The following is a 17,959-nucleotide window of genomic DNA, read 5'->3' on the forward strand; positions in this document are numbered from 1 at the left end:
GACATGCAGATTAGAAGGAGTCAAGTATATAACCACCTCCTTTGTGTCATGGAGTCAAGGACACAGCAATTCCAAATTGGGTAAGATGCAAACCACAGTCCTAGCCAACAGGGATCCAGCTAGCAACCTGGCCAAAAATCTCTGACCATAACAGAATTACAGGCATGTTTAAAAATTACCTCCCACCAAAATTAACCCACCAAATTGCATGAGATGCTTGGGGGGGTAAAGTCAGGTTAAAATAAGGGAAATGACTCCCTTGAAGATTTTTAACCTCGAGGAAGAGTTAGGAATAGACACTTTAAAGAGATTCTAGGGGACCCGGATGGCTCAGTCAGTTAAGCGTCTGCTTTCTGCTCAGGTCATGTTCTCCAGGTCCTGGTATTGAGTCCCACATGGCGCTCCCTGCTCAGCAGGGATCCTGCTTCTTCCTCCCTCTGCCTATGCCTGCTGCTCCCCCTGCTTGTACTGTCAAATAAAATCTTAAATAATGATAATAATAATAATAATAATAATAATAAAGAGATTCTAAACCATAATATTAACATTTTTATGTTAAGGCATTACTCTTGTTTGTAGTTTTTTTGCTTGAAAGAATCTCATATTTGAGATTAAAAATTAAAATGCTGACTCGAGTGAAATATACTTGTGTTTATTAGCAAGTTTAAAAACACTACTGGAATATACAGAAGTGCAGTTAAAAATGCGGAATCCTGTAGCATTAAAATATCTCTTAGAAGGAATTGTTGAAATAAATACTTAAAATAAATACTTAAAAATGTAGTAAGACTTGTAAGCCAAACTTAAAGGCCTAAGGAGAAACTAAGTTTTTGGATTTATAGTTGTAACAAAAAACTACACTTACCAACCCCAAACACTTAGAATGGACAAAAGAAGAGACTGACAAATACCTTCTTTTTAACTTTATTTTTATTGTTGACACTATTACAGATAGATAGAACAACCACAACCATATTATCAAACCAAAAACCTGTGCACAGAAACAAGATGAAGAAAATATGTCAAGATGTTAACCACAGTCTTTGGATGGTGAAAATATGGGTGAGTTTCTCTTCTACATTTCTGTAACTTCAAAGTTTCTATAATGAACACATACAGTGTTTATAATGGAAATATATGTGATAAAGGTGGATTATCAAAACACTATGATAAAGACCATTTGAAGAAACCAAGACAAAATATTTAACCATAATCCCACAACAACCACACAACTATTTAACTGTCTTCCATATTTCTTCCCATCTTTGACTTTATGTATACTTATCATTAACACCCTAATTATAGACTGGTGCACAGATCAAGATGTTAACATCAATTGTTGCTGGGTGTTGGGAATATGGGTGAATTTCTTTTCTTCTAGTTTACTGAATTTTCCAAAGGTTGCTATGAGTATGTATTATATTTGTAATGGAGAAATACATACATAAGATTTAATACCAAAACACCAAAGGTCATTCAAGGAATTTGAGACAATATATTTAACCATAATCCCACAATGACAACACTATTTTAATTATTTTCCATATATTTTTTTCATTTTAGACTTTATGCGTACATATTTAACACTGTTATAATCACAAGCGTGTGCACTAAAACAAGATGGAGGAAATAGATCAAGATGTTAACAGCAGTTGTTGTGTGTTGGGAATATGGGTGACTTTTTTCTCTTTTCTAGTTTAGTGTATTTTCCAATATTTTCTCTGGGTATGTATTATGCTTGTAATGTAAACAAACATAATAAACTTTGTTATCAGAACACTATTATAAGGAACATTTGAAGACATTAAGATAAAAGTATTTAACCATAATTCCACAAAGATAACAGCTATTTTGAATACACATTTGACACAGTTATAATCATAAACCTGTGCACAGAAACAAGAATAAACAAGATGTTGAAGAGTATATCTGTCTTTGGATGGTTGGAATATGGATTTTTTTCCTCCACTTTTCTGTATTTTCCAAGTGTCTGATAATGAGTTCAAATTATGTTCACAATGGAAACGTGATTATAAACTTTTTAGTAACACTACTGTAAAGAACATTCAAAGAATTTAAGAAAATAATGCTCAACTATAAGCCTACAACAAGAACAACACAACAGCTTTTGACTATAAGCATACATTTTTAATCAGTTATAACTGTAGTATAAATATAATTCTGTGTCCTGCTTTTTCCACTCAATATTCCGTAAATATACTTCCACATTGCTACATAACTCTTCATGATTATCATTTTTAAACAACTGCATGACAGTCCATGAATACCTTCTTGTAATCATTTTCCTACTGTTTGGCATTTAAGTTGCTCCCAATTTCTCACCAACATAAGGTTGGAACGGGCACCCTGAAGCCTGGCAAGTTGTTTAATACTGCCAACAGTGATAAATCCAAATTCACTCCAATAACATCAATGGCTGGTTCCCATCTACAGGGTCCTCCTGTTTTGTGGGGCTTCATTGCTCCTTGGATGTCCCTTCCAACCTCAGGTCTTTCTATGCAGCTGGCCCTCACCTACATTGAAAAGGCCCCTTCTTAACTGCCCAGGACATCCTGCTCAATTCATTCCCACAAACCTGGCCTTCTAAGCCTTGCTTTCCATGTTTCTTTCTGTCTGCTTCCTTACCCTCCTAGATCTGGTGATGTATTAGGACTCCCTTCTTTGGTTTCCTCATTTCTGCTTCATGCTTTCAACAATACAACCTCCCTCGACTTTGGCATTCCCTGCAGCTCTGACATACACTCTCTGAGCCCCAACCCTGCAGATCCAGGAGAGTGAGAATTAGACGCATTCCCCCAGCAGGTGTATTAATTTTGCTTGCTCAAATTATCTGCTGTTATCTTTTGCTCACTTAATCTATAGATCCACTTAAGTATTTTTTTTTAAGTTTTTTTTCCCAGCCAACTCAAAGCCAAAAAATTTAATAGTCATTATGCAAGGGGAGGGGAAGCAAAAGAGCACAGGTGGTCCACAGAACAGGACACAGGAAACCTCAAGCTATAAGGTCAATTTTTGTGATTAAGTGGAAAACTGAGGTGATCAGACAAACGTGACACTAAATGGATAGCTCAGAAATACTTAGAAGGGCTGAAAGAGGGAGGAACAGATGGTAAGGAAAGAAATTAAGGCTGCTGGGGAACCTGAGTCCATGTTAAGCTTAAGTTGACTGTAAAGAAAGCTTTTTTAAAATTTTTTTTATTTATTTTTTTTAATTTTTAAAATGCAAGTTAGACATGGGTGGAGGGTCGGACAGGTGAAGACGAGAATTAAGCGACAGAAAGCTCTAAGGATACTAGCTCCTGGGCATCCAGGTGCAAACTGACTTGTGGCCATATAATACTAATGAAGCCACGCTGCTACTTGTCACTTAAGGCAGGAAGCGCACAAAGGAAGTGATGGAAATTGTAAGCCTGCGTCCTTATTTACAACATGAAAGCCTCTCCCTCTGGTTTTCAATCATCAGTAGGCACTACTGTGATCTAGTGATGGTTGCAACCCACTCTTTAAAGGCAAAAGCATAAGATTTAAAGGGAAAAGCTTCAGCTTTTAAAAATTCACTATCAAACACACAAGTTGGTTAAAAAAAAAACAACAACAACTTGTAATATATTTGCATGAGAATCACTGCAAGGGACAATGTGGCAACCAACCACTTTGGGTCACAGAAGGCCAATCCACATATTGTAAAGGCTTACACAGCATTAGGTTCCAAAGTGTTGGTGTAGACAAAAAGGCTGAAAAGGAAGTTCCAAGTACTTCTCTTTTCAAACAGCAAATAATAAAAAACATTTTACCTTTCATGCTTACACTTTTACAGGAATACTTAAGGGTAAGGAACAATACACAATTACTCAAAACGATACTGATGGGGTTCAAATAATGCACAATATGTCTTTCTCAGAATCTAAGATACTTAGAAATATATTCTAATTTGTTGCTCTCTTCCTCCTCCAAAAAAAAAAAAAAAATCAGAGTACCAGGTAAGGTACCTCTGCACAGTAAACCGTATATCATATTAAATCCAAATATATGTGATTACTGCTTTTGCTACGATATGCTATTTTATATACATTGCAGGGAACATTATATATAGGTTATGGAAGTGTCATTTACATTTGACTGGGGCAATTTCTGTAATCTCAAAAACTTTTAGGATTTTCCCTCCAATAGATTACTCAGATGAAAGGTATGTGCTATAGCTTTCCCACATGCATTCAGCAATGTGTGATGGGGGAGAGCTAAAACCAAAGGAGTTTCCACTTCGGTCTCTTTTTAGTCTGAGTTGTCTAATACTGAAAGTCAGGTGTGTACATGCCGGGGTAAGTTTCCTTCTGACACTATTATAGATTGGTTTCAAGTCTCTGGTTTAGTGGGGGTCAAGTTCTAATTGAAGGTTTCTAACCTTTATATTTGTGTTCTCAGCCAGTATGAGTATTCTGGTGTCTAGCAAGGGATAGGCGATCACTGAAAAGCTGCCCACAGACATCACATTTGAAGTACTTGTCATCGGCCCTATCGTTGTCACCAGTGCTGGTGCTGGCATGTTCAGTGTAGCGTGAACTTTCCCCATAGACACTTCCAGGCTCAAATATTATCACCCTGGCATGGGTTTTCAGGTGCTCACCATAGGCTGAGTTGGAGGTGAAGGTTTCTCCGCACTCCCTACAGTCATAGTATGGTTCTTCAACCTGGATCTCCTGATCGTCACCTTCTTCTTCTGGGTCTTCGATCCCTGCCCCATCTGGCTCGTCAGCATCTCCCTCTGGCTCTTCAGCCTTTCCCTCCGGCTCCTCAGCTCTTTCTTCTGGGTCTTCAATCCCTGCCCCATCTGGCTCATCAGCATCTCCATTGGGCTGTTCAGCCTCTCCGTTGGGCTGTTCGGCCTCCCCATCTGGCTCCGCAGCCTCCCCATCTGGCCCTTCGGCCTCTCCGTTGGGCTCAGCGGCCTCTACGTTAGGCTCAGCGGCCTCCACCTCTGGCTCAGCAGCCTCCACCTCTGGCTCGGCAGCTTCTACATTTGATCCCTGGATCCGCAGAACTTCTCGTGGAACAAGGACATTGGCTTCCACCTCCTGGGTTCCTTCTTCTTCTTCCTCTTCAAGATGAAGCTTCTGATGTTTTGTGAGGACTGTGTTGTGAATGAAGGACTTCCCACAGTCCTTGCATTCATAGAATGGCGAATCTCTTTTAGGGGGCTCAGTGAGAAACGAGGTGTGAACAAAGGAGGCCCCATAATCATAGGGCTCATCTTTCTCATGAACTCTCATGTGCTCCCTAAGGTCTGACTGATTGAGGAAGGATTCTCCGCACGTTTTACATTCATAGTGTTTCTCTTCGGTCTGACTTCTCTGAAACTCAGTAAGGGCCAAGCCCGGGCTGACTGCATCCTCCCTTCGCTGGTCCTGCTCCGGGAAATCCTCACCAGTGTGAATTCTCATATGTTCACTAAGGACAGAGCCATGAATGAAGTCTTGTCCACACACGTGGCACTGAAGGGATGTTCCTGCAGGAGGATTCTTCTGTGGGGCACGAGGCCTCCGTGGGTTAATGACCAAGGGTTGCATAAAAGGCTCCTCATACCTTCTATGGCCGAAGAACTGATCTTGCTCATGGATTTTCTGATGCTCAAAAAGGAACGAGCTGTGAACAAAAGATTCCCCACAGGCAGGGCATTCGTAGAGCTGCTCCCCAATATAATCTTTCTGATATTCGCTGACAGAATGGGTATGGATTACAGAATGTGTGTACTCACGACTATCAATGAGATACTCTCTGCCATGAACCTTCTGATGATCCTTCAGGTCTGCGCGGTCTGCAAAGCCCAGTCCACAGTCCTTACATCCATAGATTGCGTCTTCAGGCTCATCCTGCTCGTCCTGCTCATCTGGGTCATCCTGCTGAGGGTCATCGGGCCGAGGCTCTACCTGCCGAGGCCCATCAAGGCCTATGCCCTGAATAACAGAGTTTCCAAAGAGCTTCCGGCCATGGAATTCTTCTCGGGCATAGATCTTCTGATGTGCCCCAAGCTCTTCAATGGTGGCGAAGCAGTCCCCGCACTCCTTACATTTGTTGCGCACCTGCTGTTCGGCGTAACTCGTCTGCGCTTGCTCTTCAGTGTAACTCAGTGATGCTGGCTGTTTAATGAAACTCAGTGATGCTGCCTGTTTAATGAAACTCAGTGGTGCTGGTTCTTTAAGGAAACTCAGCGCTGCGGGTTCTTTAATGAAACTCAGCGGTGCTGGTTCTTTAGTGAAACTCAGTGGTGCTGTTTGTTTAATGTAACTCATCTGCATGGGGTTTTCAGGGTAACTTATCTGCACTGGGTGTGCAATGTAATTTGTCGGCCCTGTTTGTTTAGGGTAACTCGTCGGCGCTGGGGGTTTAGTGGAACTCGCCGGCGTTGGGGGTTTAGCGTAACTTGTCTGCGCTGGTTGTTCAGAGTACCTCATCTGCCCTGGGTGTTCAGCGTAACTTGTCTGTGCTTGTTCAGCATAACTTGTCTGGGGGTCAGTAGAGGCTAAGCTGCGAATTACAGATCGTTCATAGTTTTTACTTCCAGAGGGCTTCTTTCTATCATGAATCTTCTGATGCTCGGTGAGGTCGGAACTACGAACAAAGGATTCTCCACACACTGGACATTCATAGAATCTCTCTCTAGGGCGAAATGTATGAGGGTCACCAAAACGTAGGGAGTGAATTACAGACGTCTCATGGTTTCTACGCTCAATGTTTTTTTTTTTAGCACGAGCCTTCTGATGTTCACGGACATTGGAGCTGGGAACAGACGATTCACTGGACCCCTGACTAGTCAGACTTCTCGGAGGTTCAATACGGGACACACTTTGTATAACAGAGTCCTTGTAGTTGTTACTCTTAGCCCCTTCATAAGGGTTCTCTCTGGCAGGAGTTTTCTGTTGCTTATCACGAGGGTCGGAAATTTGAGCGGAGGATTCTCCCTTCTCATCACATTCAACAACTTCATTTCCATTGCAATTTTGGGGAGGCCTGAAAGAAGCTAAGCTATGGATAACAGACCTTTCGTATTTCTTTCCTTCGGAATTCTCTCCAGCATGGACTTTCTGATGTTCAGTAACACCTGAGCTCTGGGCAGACTCTGCAATCACTTGTGGTTTACTGGGCCCCACTGCACTGTAACTTTTCTGAGCTTTAGCAAAGGCTACGCTATGAATAACAGACCTCTCATACGGTTTTCTCTCACAGGGATTTTCTTTAGTAGGAATCTTCTGGCCATCATCAGGGTTAGAGCTGATGGTGAACGCCTTCTCATCCTCCTCGCTTTCAGGTGGTCTTGTTATAGTGTGACTCTTCTGAGATTCAGTGAAGGGCACGCTATGAATGACAGACTTCTCGTACCCTCTGCCTTCATAGAGGTTCTTTCGAGAATGAATTTTCTGATGCTCACCGAGGTCTGAGCTTTGCCTAAAGGCATCCCCACCATCTTTAAAGTCATAGAGCTTCTCTTTGGAGTAAGATTTCTGACGCCTTTTAAGGGACTGACCAGGAATAAAGGTTTCCTCACACACTTTACCCTTATTTTCGAATAGGTTTCCTCTAGTATGGATCTTCTGATGTTCTTTCAGGGATGAGCTATGATGGAAAGTCTCCCCGCACACCTTACATTCATACATTTTCTCTTTACCATACATTTTCTGAACCTCATTAAAGGGTGGGCTAGGTTTAAAGGCTTCCCCACGCTCATTATCTTTGTCATCTTTACCATGCGTTTTCTGGTGTTCAATCAGGGCAGAACTATGAAGGAAGGTTTCCTTACACACCTTACATTCATAAAATTTATCCTTTCCATATATTTTCTGAAGCTCACTGAAGGTTGGGCTAGGCATGAAGGGCTCCTCGTACTCTTCATCATTACATTCTGCAAGATGCTCTCTAGCATGAATTTTCCGATGTTCAGCAAGGGCGGCACTCTTATTGAAGGTTTCTCCACACTCCTTACATTCAAAGCGTTTCCCCCCAGCCTGGCTTTTCTGAACCTCACTGACAGCCACACTGTGAATAAACGATTCGCCATACTCATAGAGATTCTCTCTAGTATGCATGATCTGATGTTCAACAAATTCTGAAATCACACTGAAAGACCTCCCACACTCATCACACACATAGGACATTGCCCCAAAATCAAGTGGGTGCGACTCGGTGAAGGAGGGGGCGCTAAGACTGCTCATGCTCATGGCTTTTCTCATTTCACTACATTCAAAAGGTCTCTTCCTTGCACAGCCTTTCTGCTCATGAACTGAGCCCTTCCCATCTGTGTCAAACTGATAGCGCCTTTTTCTTTCAAGAACTCTCTTTTTGGAAACAAGACTTGAGTTACAATTATAGCTTCCCCCAAAAGCATTCCCTTCATAGCCCCTCTCCTGAATCACCGACTCCCTCTTGTTGAATGAAGCTTCTTTCCAATCATTGTCTGGCCTTCTGGGGAACCTCTGTGACCGATCATTAGAGTCCCTGGCCCTTCCCGATTTGGAGTTTCGTGAAACATCCTTGATGAATTTTTCCATTATCACCCCGTGGGAAGATTCATCTTCACAAATTCCCCGCCGATGGGTTGACTTTTTGGTTTCAGGCATGGTTTTCAGACCTGAAAAGAAACCCCAAATGTAAACACTCCCTAGTCCCTGTACATGTGCAAAGTAACAGTGGGACTTCTGAGATGATGGTGTGAATACAAAATGTAAGAGATTTACCAGTGTGTAGGTACAGCTCCCATCTCACTACCTAAAGTGGCCACTAGCTGGGATCTGCCTAGTGCTTACCTCGACTGGTGCTCGGGTAGGCACTTCTCTTTGACCTTGATGAATGGCCTTGTGTCATATGGGAGTGACCATCATCTTCGGCAAGCTGAACCCCTGTTCACAAGAATGATATGAGTTATGGCTTATACAGCTGCAATCAGGTTGGGTACAAGACTCAACACGAGATAGTGCCTACCTTCCTACAAACCACTAAAGGAGGTAGCTCATACCCAACGCCTTGAACAGTCCCTATGTCTATGAACAGTCCTATGCGCAGTCCCACATCCTCACTGTCCACTTCTCAGTCCATTCTAGCCTGCATTTTAATTAATTCTCCCAACTCCACCTAGAAATCTGTAGAGAGACCACCCATGTCCTTAAATCCAATGCATCCTTTTTAGTCTTCACCCTTTCATATCCTTTGAAATCCCGACACCCTCTTTTTCACTGGCCTCCATGGTTCTCTTCTTCCTTGACTCTTTTCTCCAGCTGTTCTCTGAACTCCACCGCCTCGCACAGCTCTCTCCCCAGCATCAGACCTGCATAGCCAAGTGCCCGCTATGACTGGAGCTAGAGGACTTCAAGGACAGTCCAAACGGGAACTCAGGATCCCATTTTACTTCTGTATTTAAAAATCTTCACTGCCACCTCTCTAGAAAAAAGTGCCAACTCTTGTGGCAAGAGACATCTCCCCATTCTCTTCTACCTTGTACAATACGCTTTTCACCCAAAGCCAGAATGATTTCTCAAAAACATAAATCTCATCATTTACTTCTCTCCTTGAAATATTCAAAGCCTTCTTATTGCCCTTAAAGTCCAAATATATTAACATCAATTCTAATATCCTGCAGCTTCAAGAATAAGGTGACAAAAAGCTTCAGTGACTAGGTCTGAAGTAACTGACAGAAGCACCTGCTTACCCAAGGAGAGCAGCTTCCTATAGTTCTCCATGTTGTCCTGAATCGGGTTCTGAGGCTTCCTGTCCTCAGTCAGGTTCACAACGTCCTGGTATGACACTGCATCCTAAAATACCAAACACAGACCTCTCAATGGAGTCTTTCCACAGGCATCCAAAAGAGAGAAGAATTCTGGCAACATGGGTGCTACACATACAAAGATATGTAGAAAGTGCTCACAGTGTTTGGGGTTCTGAGTGATCCCAGGCAAGTTTTACTACGGACCTACTTTGTACCTACCTTGGCGCTATACTCTGAGGAAGATCCAAAAGACGTATGACACATATTCCTTGCCCTCATGCAGCTTATAATTTGGTTGGAGAGAAAAGACTCATGAAACAATTAGAGAACAATAAACAATAAAGTGGGGTACAGATAATCAGTGTTAAATAGCTTTGGTAGAAGGACAGCTCAGGGTTTTGTAGAAGGACTTGGGTGGAACCTTAAGTAGTTAAGACTCCGAACACAGAGAAAAGGGACTGGTGGGAGAGCTTCAACAGGCCAAACATCAATTATACGTGGCATATGCAAGGACAGAAGGAAAACGTGTTTCAGCAGACAACTGGTCAGCAACTGTGACTTAAGACTCCCTCCAAGGTCTCACTATGTTCCGTGCTCACCTTCACTGTACAACACGGATACATGGTGGACTCTTCTAGGTGTGGACAAGTTCCAAATAACCCAGATGTAACTTTAAGTACTGAATGCCTTCATTTTACAGCTGCCTCTTCCACTGTAACAGCTATGTCTCTAAAAGTAATTTTTAAATTCCCTGCATTACTCAGAAGAATCTTCTATGCGGGATCTCATAGGCTCTTTCCTTACTGCTGCACCAGAATGTCACTGGTCTCACGGAAGTGTGGTCCCGGGGAGTATGGCACCACGGCCTAGAGACAGACTTAAGGATAGACACAGCATCATGGAAAGCCTGCAGGTTTTAGAGCCAGAGAAAACTCAAGGGTCAAAGGAGAACTGTACCATTTATGAGCCATGCAACCTTGGGAAAAGAAATCTTTCTGAGCCTCAGGTTCTTCGTCTATAAAATGGAGAGTTAGGCATCAACCTGCTGTGCAATATTGTGGGTGATGATTTTCTGCAATGTGATGTGTTGTTTAAACATCAAGAAAAACTACATAAAGAAAACGTAAACCACCAAATTACTATATAAAGATATTTTGATATTAAATTTATTACAGTTTCTCTCTGGGAAGTGGCATTATAGCCATATGAAATGTAGCAAAAAAAAAAGTGCATTCATAATTAGGTGTATTTCCTACGGAGAAAGATAATAAGCACACACACTAGGAGTTAAGAGCAAAGACTCATCTATGCACCTGCCAACATCCAGTGATACAAAGCAAAAACCACAACCAAAACTAAGCAGAGTTCAAAACTGAAATCCTTTCTAGGTCCAGGCTGAGAATTCCTAGAATAACGAACAAGCGACATAGCTCAGGAGGCACTGCAAACTGGGTACAACTGCCACCCCAGAAAGCTGACTTGCTTTGTTTTTTCTGGGTGCCAATCTCCTGCCCAACAGCAAGTTCAAGAGCAAAAGTCATGCTATGCTCATGTCTGTGACAGTGCGTCCTAAGTCCCAGCACTGGTTTATTATGCTACAAAGGAAAGTGTGGGTGGGAACATATATGCATTTCAGGTGAGAGAAAGGGAACTAGGGCTCTTAACTTGGGGAATTAGCAGAGAAACAGATGCAGTTAAAGAACTTGGGGGGCACAGGGAAGTCAGAAGGGTCACCATCCCTGGTGTTGACAGACACCCCCAAGGACAATGGCAAAAAGCAATGGCTATTTTTCATATTCTTCTCTCCATTTGATTGAGTAAAATAAATGCCTGTTAAATTTTTAACTACATTGTTCCTATGAAAGAAAAATGGCGCTCTGATTTAAAGTGAAGTTATAATCTACGTAAGAGGGCTTCTCTAAAGCAGTCGCTGGCATTAGATGCCACCAAAATGGCATCTAAATTTGCACCAGCAGCAATCAAGCTCCACTCAAATGGGCACCGCCCAGAGGGCAGCGTGGCACCACTTCCCTTTCACGGCAGGACCCACACGCCAAGTGATTCAGAGATTTACACACAGAGCTAAAAGAGGGTGAGGATTTTCTATTGTGTATACCCTCACAATATAATTTACATTTGCTGCTACTCCTACCACACTGAGTTAGCAGCAATCAGTGGCTTCTAGACATTTAAGAAGACACAGACATGGAGCCAGCTCTTCTCAGAGTCAAGGAAGGGCATTTTTGTTTTTTTAAAAGTAGGCTCCACACCCAGCATGGAGGCTGACTTGGGGACTGAACTTAAGACCCTGAGACAAGACCTGAGCTGAAATCAAGAGCTGGGACGCTTAACCAACTGTGCCATCCAGGTGCCCCTCAAGGAAGGGCATTTAAAAAGCAAAATAAGACAAAAGTCAATTACCAGTCTCCCATCATCTTTGTTCCATAAGAGTATTCTAACATTCCCCAAATAAGGACACTTGCATTTCTCATTTCCCCACATATCAGTGAAAACTTAGTGACCATTTGGCATAGCAGTGCTCGGGAGCCACTGATCTTCATCGCAGACCAGCTTCATGGGTGGAAAATGCGTATCAATGAGCATTTTTTTTCCCCCGAAATCAAATTTAAGAAAGATTCTATGATTTAGTATTCTTATCTAGGTTCCTAAAATTTTGGTTACTTTGGTTTCTTCAAATAAAGCATCAAAATTAGTGAAAAACTAAGTGTGTCACAAACTTAGATTGTTTCCCTGACACAAGGGCTGGAGGGACTGAGTCACCTCTGACCCCATCCACCTTCTCCCACATCCTTCTGCTGCTGCAAGAGCTCTGCTTTCAATACCCGGACGCTACCCATCCGCCCTTCTCATACACACCTGTGGATCCTTGCTTGCCTGAAACAGAGGACAAATGACAGACCTCTCAGGGTAGGACACAAAGCCCTCCGTCAGCTGATCCCAACTCATAAATCTCACTGCAGGCACCATTACTAATATATCTCAGTGCACTGGGGATAGACCTGAGCTCTCCACTTGGCTACAGGACACCAGCAACCAGGCCTACCCAGGCTTCAGGATGTCTTGGGTCTCTTGCTCTCTGTGTTCTGGCTAACCTGGCCTTTGGTTCCTGCCTCAGGGCCTTCACCTGCGATCTCCTGAACCCAACACGTCACCTAGTCAAGTGGTCCTGTCCTTCAGCTGTCAAATGTTACTGCCTTCAGGAGATCTCCTTTCAAATCCAAACCAAGATGCCCATGACAATTTCTTGTTGTAACTCCCAATTTTTCCTTAACAGCACTCTGTATAATTAACATATATGGTATTTATATGGAAATTTATTTGTGGGATTGTTGAATGCCCTTCTCTGTTATAAGTCTCAAAGCTTCCAGGGCATCCAGGGACCCTAATTATCTCAGTCACTACTGCACTCCTTGACCTGGGGGAGGTCCTTAATAGTTAAGAGGAGACGCAGGCTCCTCACACTCAGCTACCCGCTTCCTCTCAAAGCCCTTTCAATGCTGTGGCTGCCCTTTACGATGCCACGTTTAAGTGACCTGTCTCCTTAAAGGTCAGCTCAAATCCCAAGTCCTTTTTCCCCTCACCAATTTCCCCAGCATACCACCTCTTAAAATTACTGCCCATGCCAGGTGTCATGTTAAGCACTTCATATATACATATGAATCGCACTCACGCCTCCCGGCAGCCCTGCTGAGCTAATCGCCACATCCATCCTACAGATGAGGAAACTGAGGTTCAGCTTGCTTAAGTAAATGGTCCAAGGCTGCACACCCAACAGGTGGCAGAGCTGGGCTTCAAACCCAGAGCCCGGCTCTTCTTGGCTCCAGAGCCTCTGCTCTCACTTGCCAGTCTGCTGTATGACCTGGCCACTTCCTTGGCTCCCCACAGTGGGCCGGCCAGAAAGCTCTCCAGAACAGTTCTGCTTCCCTGGCCCAACAGGAACAACAGACATGACCACAGCACGACTCAGATGCTGAGTGGAAAAGTGTTTCCTCTGACTATGTGGATAAATGGGAAAATAGGCAGGAGTCGCCCCAGCCACTTGCCACCTCTGGGGACGGGCCTGGGCTCCTTGCAGGGAGTAATTACCCCCTCCCTACAGCCAGCTGGGATGCTAGGGAGCAGATGAACATACCCTCCTGGGAAAGAAAGGCATCTCTGCCATGAAAAGAAGATGGCCTTTCCAGAAAGAGAGGAAACCTAAGCATACCTGGGATCTTGACTCATAATCCATCACGGAGTCCCTACGTTTGCACTCCCTTTCCATCGCGAAAGTTGTTTTCTCCATCAGAGGAAGGGAAAGATCCCGTTGAGGAAGTCCTGGGAAGAGAAAAGACATCATGAAGGACAAGGCCCAGTCTAACCCTGCACGTTCATCAGGACGTCAAGCAGGTGACTTACTGCTCCTGGGATTCCTGGTGTACGGCCAGCGGTCTCGAGACTCCAGGTCTCTGCTCCTCCCTCTCTGTTCCCGCTCCCGGTCCCAGTCCAGCCCCCAGTCCCGATTCCGGTCCCGGTCCTGATCCCAGTCCTGGTCCCATTCCCGGTCCCGGTCACCTGAGAAAGCCAGACATTCCAGAAGTTAACAAAAATGTTCTGACACGTGTGTTCTCCCTTTGTGTGCGCACATACCACTTGGGAAAGGAACACTCTCCTTGCTCTTCCCTTGATGAAAGGGATCCCACAATGAGGTTTCCAGAGTCCTAAGCATGAACTGGACTTTTCCTATTACCCTAGACCTGGAACACCATTTCTGGAGGCTTTGCTCAAGTGGGGCATACTGCAAAGCAAGTTCCAAAGGTTGGTTTAGAGGTTAGTTCCCCTTCAAACACTCCTGTTGGTTTCCCATTTCCTACATACTCAAACCCACACTTAGGACAATGACTTCAGACTCTCTGCTATTGGGCTTACCCCTGACTATCTTAATGGGCACATTACACTACTCCAAAGAAACAAAACACATGCCCTTCCCAAAAGCAAGCCTCCTTTTAGAAAGTTCACTGAAGAACCTTTAACAGATAAAATAGCTTTTAGAAACAAAGTAGTAATGGACTTTGTTCCTCTTGGGGAGGGTGTGGGCATACCTTCAAATAGCCTGCTACAAATTTCCAACAGCTTTAAATACTATCTCACTATTTAAAAAGAAAATTGCAGGGGTGCCTGGGCAGCTCAGTTGGTTGAGCGACTGCCTTTGGCTCAGATCATGATCCTGGGATTGAGCTCCACGTCAGGCTCCCTGCTCAGGATCTGAGTGTTTCTCCCTCTCCCTCCCCTCACTCTCTCTCAGATATTTTAATAAAATCTTAAAAAAATTGTATTTCATGCCACATACTGCTATCTGCTTTAATTTAAAAAAAAAGTCTCATTATGTCATCAATTAATTTACTTTCCGCTCAGTTCTGTAAATAGCAGCAGCTGCCCTGGGGAAGGTGCTGCTGTCTTCCCTGAAGACTTCATGCCCACCATGCACTTTTATACCATGCGGCAGGCTTGGTGGAGGGCAAGTTAGGCTGAAGTCTGGAAGCATGCCCGATGCGGGGGGAGCATAATCGGACAGGGTTACTCACTACAGAAAGAGGAGGCGGAGCGTGGCGGCGGGGACTCTGCTCCCTTCCGGCTCATGCTGTCTTCGCTGTGGAGGTCACTGCTGTTGTCGTCTGAGAGGACACCAGACACTGACTTAATGCTTTATCACCTCTGGCCTGTGTTCTCGAAATCGATCCCCCAAGTGGAGTCTGTTCTTGCCCCTATCGCACTAACCCCCAACCTCAACAGGTTGGACCAGGAGTGATCAGATCCTCTCATCCCTTAGCTTCCTACTGCTCCTGGGCTGGCAAGAGCTGCGACTGCCCTCCCACCTCACCTCCAAACAGCAGCCATGACAACTTTCAGGGGAAATACACCCTCTGTTTCATGAAAGGGAGACTGGACCAGGGTTGTGAGGCCCACGGAGGCTCACCAATTCCTCATGGAGGCCCTCAATGAAGTGTTGCTTTTCCTTCTCACACCACTTAGGGTGGTGGTTCTTAACCAGGGCGTTCTACTCCCCAGGGAACATTTGTCAACATCATGTTGTAGTTGTCACAGCTGGGGAGGGAATGCAACTGGTATCCCGTGGGTAGAGAAGGGCCAGAGATATCACTGTATGTCCTACAACAAGCCAGCCCCCCAACGAAGAGAGCGATCTAGCCTTGAACACCAACAATGCTGAGGCTGCAAACCCCCAGGAGCTCACAGCTCCCTGACAGCCTTTACCACGCTTCTACAAAGTCTCACCTCCTGGCTCATACATCCCCTTGTAATTTTCCAGCAGAGTAACTAGCTTCTCACAGTTCTCTGGCTTTTTTGCCCGCACCCAAGGCTTTATCTTTTCTGGAAGGATGGTCAGGTACTGCTCAAGGACCAAGAGCTCAATAATCTCCTCCTTAGTGCGAGTCTCCGGCTGCAGCCAATCAAGGCAGAGGTTTCGGAGTTTGAACAGCGTCTTCCGAGGCCCAACAAATTCCACGTAGAGGAAATTTCGAAACCTCTGATGAAAGAATTCAGGGTCAGTTGCACCTTCTCTTACGGTGGCATCCGGCTCCTTAGTCAAGTCACTGTCTAGCTCATACAGATCTGGGGCCCAAGACTTCTTGGGTTTGGTGGCAGACAAGTACTTTGGAGGCAGCATTTTTCTAAGTAAAATTTTCACTGGAGGAACCAAACATGAGTCAACAGGAAAGACGCAGCAGCCTGTGACAGTCAGTACTCAGGGACCTGTAGATCGTAAGGAGATATACACATGTCCCAGAAGTTGAGGATCAGGCAGCAGTGCAGGGCTGCCCTACATGGTCAACAATGCTTTGTGAACAGGCCAAGGGGACAGAGATGCATAAACCCACAATATACAGACACACACACAGCACACAAAATTGGCCTCACACAGGACTTACAAGCATGACCTCTGGGCACACCTGTTTGAGAGTTAGCTCCGCTACTAACTGGTTTTGTGACCTCGGGCAATGATTCAATATCCTAGAGTCTGTCCCCTTATCTACACAAGGGGAAAAAAGCCCTCAACCCTTTTAAAACTGAGATTAAATAAGTTAGTATTTCTAAAGGCCTAACTACCCAATGTCCACACATGGGAAATGCTCAAGGTGCTAGCCATTACAGAAACTGGAGGTCAATTTTTTCTTCAGCAAAAATGGAAAAGGGAATACAAGGAATGATGGCCAAGCCTGCCATTTCTGATTATTTCTGAACATCTCTATCATTGCCGAAGGTTCTACTGGCCAGAGTGGCAGAGTTTGCTGGTATGCTTAGGACCCCTTCCCTCAGCACTGCATACCCTTCTGATGAGTGCCTGCCCCAAAACCCAGCCTCAGGCTCTGCTAGCACCACATCCTCAGGTACGTTTCCTGAGCTGTACTTGATCTTTTTTTTTTTTTTAAGATTTTATTTATTTATTTGACAGACAGAGATCATTAAGTAGGCAGAGAGGCAGGCGGGGGGGTGGGGGGAAGCAGGCCCCCCGCCGAGCAGAGTCCGATGTGGGGCTCGATCCCAGGACCCTGAGATCATGACCTGAGCCGAAGGCAGAAACTCAACCCATTGAGCCAGCCAGGAGTCCCTACTGTACTTCATCTTTTAAGTGCTGCAAGTACTCGTCACATTTTTTAAAAAATACTGGAATTAACATGCTCCTCTCCCCACAGCAAACTATAAACTCTATTAAATGGATTAGAGATTAACTTTTCTATCCCTGAGTCCTCTAGTGCCAGCGTTAACACAAAGTCAGGTGTCAACAGTGAAATAACGTTATCAAAAATAACGTACACAGACCCATCCTAGAATTGATTTTAGACACAGGGCAAGTATTACTATGTGCCTGCAGAAGCTTGGAGAAGTTTCCAGAGAGAGAGAACATCCTAGGTTAAGCTCTAGGCCACTGCTTCTGAAAGAGCATTCTGGTGTGTCACCCTCCTCGCCTGCCAACTGTTCTACCAGCCCCTTCTCCGTATCTCCAGACAACTGGGTGGGAAGCCCTGGTGGGTATATGGGAAGCTCTCTGTGCTGCCTAGTACACTGGGGGGAAATTAAATGCAATATTGGTGAAGCCAAGGTGATAAAAGTATGTTATTCACATGCACAGTAAGAATATGATGCAGTGGCTGTCAGGCTTCCTCA

General features: G+C 44.3%; 1 protein-coding gene across 1 annotated transcript in view; it reads right to left on the minus strand.

Annotated features, from left to right (window-relative positions):
* Window positions 1–1,568: 1,568 nt before the first annotated feature.
* Window positions 1,569–17,959, minus strand: part of PEG3 (paternally expressed 3) — a 32,520-nt gene continuing 16,129 nt past the window's right edge. The window contains exons 4-10 of the mRNA XM_080827769.1: window positions 16,067–16,546; window positions 15,358–15,447; window positions 14,192–14,347; window positions 14,001–14,110; window positions 9,716–9,818; window positions 8,817–8,909; window positions 1,569–8,641 (exon numbers count right to left, since the gene is read on the minus strand). Coding sequence (XP_080683895.1) covers window positions 4,440–8,641; window positions 8,817–8,909; window positions 9,716–9,818; window positions 14,001–14,110; window positions 14,192–14,347; window positions 15,358–15,447; window positions 16,067–16,460 — 5,148 coding nt within the window. The 5' untranslated portion in view covers window positions 16,461–16,546 and the 3' untranslated portion in view covers window positions 1,569–4,439. The remainder of the gene's footprint in view (window positions 8,642–8,816; window positions 8,910–9,715; window positions 9,819–14,000; window positions 14,111–14,191; window positions 14,348–15,357; window positions 15,448–16,066; window positions 16,547–17,959) is intronic.

Source organism: Martes martes (assembly GCF_963455335.1).
Source record: "Martes martes genome assembly, chromosome: 17".
Classification (NCBI taxonomy): domain Eukaryota; kingdom Metazoa; phylum Chordata; class Mammalia; order Carnivora; family Mustelidae; genus Martes; species Martes martes.